This window comes from Centroberyx affinis, unplaced genomic scaffold (assembly GCF_046629955.1).
Source record: "Centroberyx affinis isolate AG114_WGS23_722 - 3 ecotype Tasmania unplaced genomic scaffold, CSIRO-AGI_Caff_v1 ptg004961l_1, whole genome shotgun sequence".
Lineage (NCBI taxonomy): Eukaryota > Metazoa > Chordata > Actinopteri > Beryciformes > Berycidae > Centroberyx > Centroberyx affinis.
This window is the reverse complement of record NW_027282435.1, coordinates 97,962-107,500: the sequence shown is the minus strand read 5'-3', so window position 1 is coordinate 107,500 and position 9,539 is coordinate 97,962. Positions and strand designations below refer to the sequence as shown.

Below are 9,539 nucleotides of genomic sequence, written 5' to 3'. Positions count from 1 at the left end.
ACCAGTAAAAGACTGTGGTTGTACTAGGCAGCTCCAAGTGGCTGACAGTATTAGACTGTGGTTACTTTGTGCAGCTCCCAGTGTGAATGTGTCTGTGTGAATGTGAAGCCGGAGCTGAAAAAGAGCATGGAGCTCTGATGACTTCCCCTTGAGAAATAAAAAGTAAAATGAATAAATACCAAGACTGTCATCAGTCACAGTTGAGTGCAAATGTTCAAGCATCCCGTATCAATGTCAATCTCTCATTAAGTGCCGGTGGAGCAGTTGTGCTGCAGTGATAGGCGAGACATATACAACTAGTGTTATGACATGACTTTCACTGATAAGCGATGTTGCCCCAAAGTTAAAATGCAGCCCGCTCTTCCTTGCCAGCAAAGTGACATCTTGTCTCAGCTGCTCAATTCACAGCAAACTAATGGACTTCCAGTAACTGGCTCCTCCAAGTTGCTTGCAGTGTGGATGCTGGGTAATCCTCGGCTACACTTAACCAATAGCTCTAAGCCAATTTCTAAATGTATGCTCTCTTCCCTCCCTTCTCTTCTCTTTGCTTTACTTGTCTAACATTATTTCCTGTTGTGTAAGGGTAGGAAGCATAAAATCTAGTGAGTGCTTAAATAGATCTGCAATGGTTGTGTCAGTTTTAATGGGAAAACACATTTGAGGGTATAGTACATGCAGGCAGATTTGTGAGACAACATTAAATATGCGACGTAATTCAGTAAAAATGAAAGGTATATTAAGGAAATGAATGGCAATGTATGAACTGATGGGCCTTGTAACTATTATGCATATACACAAAAGAGGCCATTCTGTTCCATTTAATTCACTAAACTAACTGACTCTCTATGTACAGTACTTTCAAGTGCAAGTAACTGTGTAGAATGATGGGGTATTTGGCTGTGAAGCATATTAGAAAGGAATAGAAAAAACAATACCTGGTTTCCTTTAGACCCTGGCTCTCCAATCTCCCCCTGAAACACAACATTAGACGATGTAAACACTCAACTTAGATTCATGATTTTGTCTTCACGCTGACAGTGTGGCATGCAATGTGAAGGAATAATAACAGAGAAATAGCGTACATGGTCGGGTGAACACAATTCAGCAAATGTAAGCAAAATACAGCATGTTTAACATATTTATCCATATTAACATGGTTTATATTTAGGTGCCTGGGAGTAGTACTTTTGAAGTGTGAAGGACAACCTTCAGCTACATTCAAATGAATCATATCATGTAAGCAAAAATGAATAATACATTGACAAATATGTATTATGGAAAGTCGTCAACGTTTTTAACGGCAAAACATGGAAAAGTGCAAGCTCCTGACACCCACAGCCATAAATCATTCATAAAGTGTCGCTTTCGCTGCAAAATTCAGACCTCATTAAATCCAAGCGAAGCCCCACAGGTAATTTGGTTTGTTTTGTTTATGCTTTGTTGTCATAGCAACACCCCAAGCAGTTGACCCTCACCTTATGACCTTTGAACCCTGGCATGCCCATAGTACCTGGCAGCCCAGGAAACCCCGGCTCCCCCGGTACGCCCTGGAAAAGGTGAAAGGTTATCGATCTTTGGGAATCACTGGATGGGATTTAAAAACAGAGGCACTTCATAAACAGACCTGGGAACAGTATTCCTTAGACTGGCCAGTTATTTCACACTGGATGGAATGCAGTTGCCTGATGATTAGAGAAGGAGGCCTGTGACAACGAGGTTGCCTGTTCAAACTAAGGTCAAAGTGCTGTTGAGGCACTTAACTCAAAACCACCCCAGGGAAGCACCTAAGTGGCCAAAATTAGGGGCGTCCCGGTGGCTAACTGGCTAAGGCATGTCTTGGGTCCCCATCAGCTTCGGTCACGTCTTGACATCTTGGGTTTCAATCAGACCTGGGACCATAGTTGCATGCCATCCTCCTCAATCTGACATGAAGAAAGAACTAACGAGGCTCTTCAGATGCAACAAAGGGTGGTTTATACATTTACAAAAATGAAGGACCAAAAGTAAACATTTTGATCCTCAGAATCATCCTCAGCCCAATTAAAGTTCTGCACACAAAGACTTATATAGGAACCAATAGGAAGAGGGCTTCTGATAGGCAAGGTTTGCCAACAATGAGCCTGATAACTAGTTACCCAGGCTATTCAGACAATCAACATCAGAGGTACAATTCCACACGTGAAAATTAAAGGTATGGTAACATGAGCACATGATGGACCCAAAAGGCAAAATGTAGCACAAAGAGACAAAAGAGAAGACAAAAGGATTACAGAAAGCAAGCAAAAGACCATCTAGGTCCTAGTGGTTGCTCTTAATTGAGTAGGTGCCTCCAGTAGGAGTTTGTGTGCAGAACTTCTATTGTGCTAAGGATGGTCTGAGGGCTGAAACGTTCAGTTTTTGTCACTTTTCATGTTTTCATGTCATGTAAATAAACCACCCTTTTTTCCCATGGCGCAGCCGAGGGCATCACAGGGTAAATTCAGGTCGGTCAGTCAGTCAGCCAGTCAGTCAGTCATCAACGCTTCATGAGATGACCTCTAGAGAGCGTCTTTGTCCGTAAGATGCAGTGTTTCCCATACATAGGCTCATCTGTGGGGCAATGCCACAGAATAAATAGTATAGAATGTATAGAAATTGATCTATTCCAAATCGATCTCGAATACGCCTTATGCACATCACGTGATGTTTGTCATTTGGAGAAGCACAGACCAGCAGACCAGCAGCATTGCACTCAATCTGAGAGAGCCTCCCGTTGTAAAAACTAAAGTGAAACTTAAAATTCCACAACTTGCTCCAAACTCACATGTGTTAGTAATGGGATTTGTAAACAGTAACTTGATAACTCGTCTTCTGCTGCCGCTGCTGTAACGGTAGGTTACGTTATTACCGTGTAGTATTTAAAGTTTGTGGAAAAATATTGTTTATTTTAACAGATAACCGTGTCGCAATGCTTAAATGCATTGAATTGAACTGGATTGAAGACGTACCATGGGCCTGTACAGGATCCGCGCTTATTGTATCTGAAGAGCCTCTTTAGTATGATACCAGTGTGCGTCCTTCTTTCTTCATCTCATTGGACTATTTTTTGGCCTACACACCTGACCTACACTTTGGTAAGCCTTCAGTTAAGAGCACAAACCCCCCCTTTTGTTGATCCTTCTCTTTCCCATCTTTCCTGTCTCTCTATCGCTCTCTCTACTGTTAACTATCAGATAAAAGAAAAATGCCAAAACAATCTTAAAAAGGTGGCCAAAAATAGAAAGCTAGGGCAGTTCCCAGGTGTCTGTGTGTGTGTGTGTGTGTGTGTGTGTGTGTGCCTGTTTGTGTCTATTCTATCCCCTTGCAACTACTTCCCCAGGCTATTGCTGTGAATAAGAAAATGTTCTCAGTCAACAATCAAGCCTGGTTAAATACAGGTTAAGAAAGATGGCAGACTGACAACTCCCCCAGCTCCCCTTTACTCATTAAGTCATTAATTCAAAAAAATTAAAATAGCATCTGGTTTGAAGGATGACATCTTAAAGTACATAATTGAGGAAATCTTTTGCAATCTTGTAATGAACTAGCACAACAGAGGCGACCTGCTGCGTTTTTTAAATCACAATAGAACCGGCTGATATTTACGGGCGTAATTGCTCAGAAACATATCACTTAAAACGAGTGGTGTTTAAATTGTAGTTGTCATTCATTAGGAGGATCGAAACTGCAGGCTGATTAAATAAGCACTGGCGGACAGGATGAGAGGAAAGGGAGAGAGAAAGAGAGAGAATAAGGGAGAGAGAGGGGAGATGGTGAGTTGGCAGAGAGATAGTGGAAGGCAGGAGAAGAAGAGTACCAGATAGAGTCAATGGGAGAGAGACAGATAGATAGTGATAAGGCAGCAGTGGGAAAATGGTGAGATGCATCATTCCCCAAGTGTCATAAAAATCCCATCGGTGGTGTCTTAGATATCATGTGTGATGAAAGGAAAGATGAACAAATTAATGGATGAATCAAATGATGAAGATGAATCTAATGAATATTTGATTTATGTCAACTCTACCTAGAAAACAGTGAATCAGATGGAAATAGAGGCAAGCTCAAATGGTCTTTGAACCAAAACATTTAAATATTCAACAAAATTACCTTTGATATCATCAAGAGATGAGCAGAGCTGGAGAAGACCCAAATCAAACGCTACTGGATTTAAGGGAACATCCATGATGTTAATTCATAATGTGAGCAGTCAGCTAATTCATGCTATTGTTGACATTTATTAACATTGTATTTATCTCCAAATGAACCAGGTCTTATTGTGTAAGTTGTAGCTGATAACTAGTTTTAACAGTAACATCACCTAATGCTAATGTTAGCTAGCAGACAAAGCTAACATAAACACTAAGAATATGAAGCAAGGGTATGATTGTTAGCATATTACTCATACTAAAAATAAAGTAAAATTAATAATTAATTAATAAGAATTACACTTGGTTAGTTTGTAGATAAATATAACATTAACAACATGAAGTAGCTGACTGCTAACATAGCTAACTTTATGGACAACATGATTTCATAATAAGTTGTGAAATAAGCATGAACTCTGAAACGTGATTTATGTGCTCTGTACACAAGTTATGTGAAAATTACATTCTTCCACAATGAATTGAATTTTGTGACAATGACACAACTTGGATTCTGTGGCAACAGTAACAATTTGACACGGCATTGTCAGCCATCGGCTAATGGCTAAGTTTAGGCAACTAAAGCAACTTTGGTTAAGGTTATGATTAAGGTTATGGTTAGGCAACTAAACAACTTGGTTACCGTTGGGAAAAGGCTTTGGCCATGGGTAAAAAAGAAAAACTTTAGCTAAAAATTAAAATTCCACCCATGGTACAAATTTCCTTTGTACCAATTTTTGAACCCATCATCAATCGGTCTGACGATGATTAGACTCTGGGGGCGACGGACAATATTTCAGGGTTTCCGGTGTAGCCAGCGGACATCCGGGCCAAGACTTCCTCTTCCGTGCGCCGGTCATTGTTTACAGTCCAATTAGCAACTTGAGTACAATACACAAACATTGATACTTTTTATAAGTGTTTTAGGTCCCCCAGAGTCTAACTGTCGTCAGACCGATAGACGATGGGTTCCGAGATTGCCTTCGTACGAGCTGGGAATTGAACCCCAGTCACCGGTCTTGAAGGCAAACACTTCTGCCCATCCACCACCACAGCCCATAGACTGTAAAAAAAGATGGAGGTAGTGAGTGTGACGTCAACCACAACACCCTTACTTTCCACCGCGCTACGGTACTTCCTGTTTATAGTTGTGCCTCCTTCACATATTCCGTTTCATGTTGGGAACACGCAATTGTACGTGTTGGTGGCACATAAAGTGTTAAATCGTGTTCATTTCATATGTGGGAGATCAAGTCCATCAATCCAGTAGCTGTAGCCTTTGATTTGGACCTTATCCAGCTCTGTTCATCTCTCCACCATATTGAAGGACAATTTTGGAGTAGATTTAGATTTTTGTGTCCATTAACGGGTTGAATTTGCCTCCAGTGAGTTTGGTTACATCTGCTTCACTGTGAGAGAAAGACAGACAGAGGAAAGGAAGAGAAAGTGCTAGAGTGGTGAACAGACAGAGAGAGAGGTACAGTAGAAGAAGACAATCGAATCTGATTGATAATCTGCTGCTGCACTCACCTTTAAGCCTGGTACGCCATGAAGACCAGCAACCCCTGGTTCTCCAAAGCTCCCCTGAATAACCACACACACACACACACACACACACACACACGTCGTCATACTCTACTTGTGAGGACATTCTATTGACTACATGCATTCCCTAACCCTAAACTAACCTTAACCTTTACCCAAACATAAACATAACCCTAACCCTAACCCTAGCTTTTGTCCATATGACTGAAACAACCAGCCCTGAGTTTTCCATGCATATGGATACTACTACTCCTACTACTACTTCCTACTTCCAAATCAGCTGGAGCGAGGTGCAATCTATTTTCGGTGGATGGCCTTTGCCTAACCTGGACAACTCTGATAAAAAGCCCCTCTGTTCTGTGAAACAGTTGTGGTCAGAGCTCTGGGTAAACATCTACACACAACCACCCTAACCCTAACCCTAACCCTCTTAAATCTAATCTTATCCCTAAATCCTAATCTAACATTAACTTTAACCCTTACCCTGACCTAAACCTAATCCTAATTCTAATCTTAACCCTAAACCCAAATCCTAATCCTAAACTAGACCCTTGAGGAAGTGAGGACCGGCCAAAAAGCCCTCTCTTTGCAAAAATTATAGTTCCCACTAGGATAGACGTACAAGAACGTGAGCCGAATGTGAACTCTCCTTTGCGGCTATCAAATATTCAGAAACACCTACAATTGCTAAAGTGATTCCTAACAAGTTTCGTTCCCTCTCAACAAACTGCAGTTTTCTCCACGGGAACATCAAGTGAAGAGGGAGGGAGGAGTGTACAACATTATAACGGGCTGAGAATAGCCAAGCGGCTGGGGAGCAGGAGGCCATTAGCATAATAACTAATTATAACGTTCAACGCACAGACCTTGGGACCATCTCGACCGTTCTCTCCGGGTGGCCCCGGGGGGCCCTGGATCCCCTGGACGGAGAGATATAGAGGGAGAGAGAGAGAGAGAGAGGGGGAGAGAGAGAATGAGATGAAAGAGTCAGACAGAGTGCTTTGGGCTGAATGTGACAGAGTGCGTGACGGCTTAGTCAGGAAGCACTGAGGGAGAAATGAGATGGCTCAGGTCCACTCACACACAAACACACACACACACACACACACACACACACACACACACACACACACACACACAATGTTTGCATATTCAACACAGCATTCTACTGTATCAAGAGCCCAGCTGAAGCGGTGTGTTAGTCACTCTGTCTTCCCACATGCCTTCACCAGAGAACAATATACAAACAAATCTATTGCCTAGTAAGTGGCAGGATGTAGGAGAGAGCAGGGTAAAATGAGCCCACTGTTTACATTTTGCAGAACTAATAGAAGCAAAATAAATGTGAATTTATTTCAAACAATAATCGCTATGTATACTTGAGGTTGTTGGTCATCCATGGAAATAACAAAAAATGTGTAGCTAATACAGTTTTCGAATTCCCATTACCCATTAAAGTGCTAGAGACACATTTTACCCCAGTACTACCATTTTGACAACACATCTCCTTCCTTTTAGATCTTTACCATGATGAAATGACATTGCATTGTGAAAATCGTATCTTTTGACCTGACACACTTCCCACTTTATCCGTGTCTCTCCATCAGATTCAGGGAATTGAATGACTCTTCCTAAATCTGTGATCACATGATTCATTTTGTGTTTGGTTGTCTAGATCAGGGATTCTCAACCTTTTTCATATCAAGGACCCCTAATTTAGTCCACATTAGGGCCATGGACCCCCATTTGATGAGATTTTGTCTCTCAGACCCAAATCTGAGAATATTTTTATTGTTCGATATGATTTTGTCCAGAATTCCATGACTATCTGTATTGTAGGTAGAGAGATAACAGAGAAACTATGATCAAAACAGTCATTCTTCTACATTCTTTAATTGAGTTCACTTCTTGTTAATGAAATAATGGTGAAGTTTAACAATTCATCGATTTGCTGGGGACCCCCTGGAACCCCCTCAAGGACCCCTGGTGGTACCCGGACCCCATGTTGAGAACCACCGGTCTAGATCACTGGTTCCCAACCTAGGGGTCCCAACCCCGACTAGGGGTCGCCAAAGCTTCACGGGGGGTCGCAAGGCCTTCTTGGTTTTAAGGGGTGTAAGAAAACTTAAAAATATATATAAACAGTATATCTCAGCATTTCATTAATTTCTGTGAAGAAAGGAACTAAATGTAGTTGTTATTTTTAAAGTTTAGACGTTTTTTTAAGATATAAACGAGGATAAGGGCACGGTGAAGACATGAACACAAGCTATATTCACTCTCTGCTAAACAGCCTCGTCCTGCATTAGAAAAGTACACAGTTAACCAAAGAGCTAATAGAACGGCCGAGTGAATTTGTCCAAAATAAGCATAATGTAGTATGATGATAGTATGTATGATAGTTAAAAATAAATAATACAGAGAATTGTATAAAACGTTCCTAAAAATATCAGGAAAACTAATCTCTGATGCAATATTCATATAATCTGCTCAATATTCATCCAAATTGTTTGTTTTACACAAACTTCCTGCAGTTATTGCATTCACTATTTGGGTTAATTGTACAGTTATCAGTTGTTCTGTGCTGTTATTGTTATGCATTGAATATAATATGAAATATCCATAAAACATGTCTCTTCGTCAGCGGTCGTCTGTTTACTCAGTGATAGAATCAAGGTTATTATAGTTTTGCATTTTTATTAATTTTAATTAAGTTTTGATTTTTATTTCGTTTTGACTTTTTGTTTTCAATTTCAGTTTAGTTTTAATTAGTTTTTAAAGCGGGTTTGCTAGTTTAGTTTAGTTTTTATTTTTTGAAAATGCTTAGTTTTAGTTTCAGTGTTAGTTTTAGTCTTTTTTTTGTAATATGGGGTATTTGTCAGGGGTGAGATTCAAAAATTCTAAATACTAGGCTTATGTATGAGATAAATTGAGACATTTTCTCTATGATTTTAGTTTATTTTAGTTAGTTTTGTAAACACACAATGCAGTTTCAGTTAGTTATCTTTTTTTGTAAAGCCTCATTTTTATTTTTATTTCAGTTAACGAAAATGTTTTTTCACACCTAGTTTTCGTTATTTCGTTAGTTTTCGTTAACCATAATAACCTTGGGTAGAATAGGAGTCCCTTAAGGAAAAAGGCTGGGAAGCACTGGTCTAGATACAAGCGGTGGCTCAACTTATCCACAGGCTAAACATACCCCTTCCTTCCTATCAATGTCATATCAATTGAGCAAGAGGATGTTGAATCAGTGTCTGGTTTCAATGTTGATCGACAGTATCTATTGTAGTAGTTTATTGCAATAACATACATAACCACAACAGCAGATTTGCCGGTAACGGTCATATTGTGGTACCCAGCCTAAGGACTAACTCGTTGAAAAAAGCTGTCATTTACAGAGCCATAACAAACTGGAATAATTTACTTTTTAATATCCGCCTCATAAAAAATAAATCATCCTTCAAAATGATTATGCAGAGGCATTTATTGGCATGCAGATGACAGACTGAATAGTAGGAGGTATAACTCTGTTCCAGTTTTCAATATTCGTGTTCCGCTTCTTATGGGTTGTATAATTCTCATTCTTTTTAAATATTGCTTTTTTAATTAGTATTCTACCTAAATGTACGTTCAGTGTTGACTGGCTTTGAATTGTATATGAATGTATTTTCCTTTTTAGTTCATATCAATGTAAGCTTTGCATTTTTTTTTTTTTTATATTAATGTATATTGATGTAAATTAGTGTATATCAATGTAATTTCATGTTTATCATGTAATGTGTTATGTACAGTATGTCAGGTCTGGACCCCAGGAAGATTAGCTGATTGCCATGG

At 39.7% G+C, this 9,539-nt stretch overlaps 1 protein-coding gene across 1 annotated transcript in view; it reads right to left on the bottom strand.

The window, feature by feature from the left end:
• LOC139666369 (collagen alpha-1(XXI) chain) overlaps positions 1-9,539 on the bottom strand; it is an 84,066-nt gene that overhangs the window by 12,350 nt on the left and 62,177 nt on the right. Inside the window, exons 23-26 of the mRNA XM_071545558.1 lie at positions 6,572-6,625; positions 5,691-5,744; positions 1,476-1,547; positions 936-971 (exon numbers count right to left, since the gene is read on the bottom strand). Of these exons, the coding sequence (XP_071401659.1) occupies positions 936-971; positions 1,476-1,547; positions 5,691-5,744; positions 6,572-6,625 (216 nt within the window). The remainder of the gene's footprint in view (positions 1-935; positions 972-1,475; positions 1,548-5,690; positions 5,745-6,571; positions 6,626-9,539) is intronic.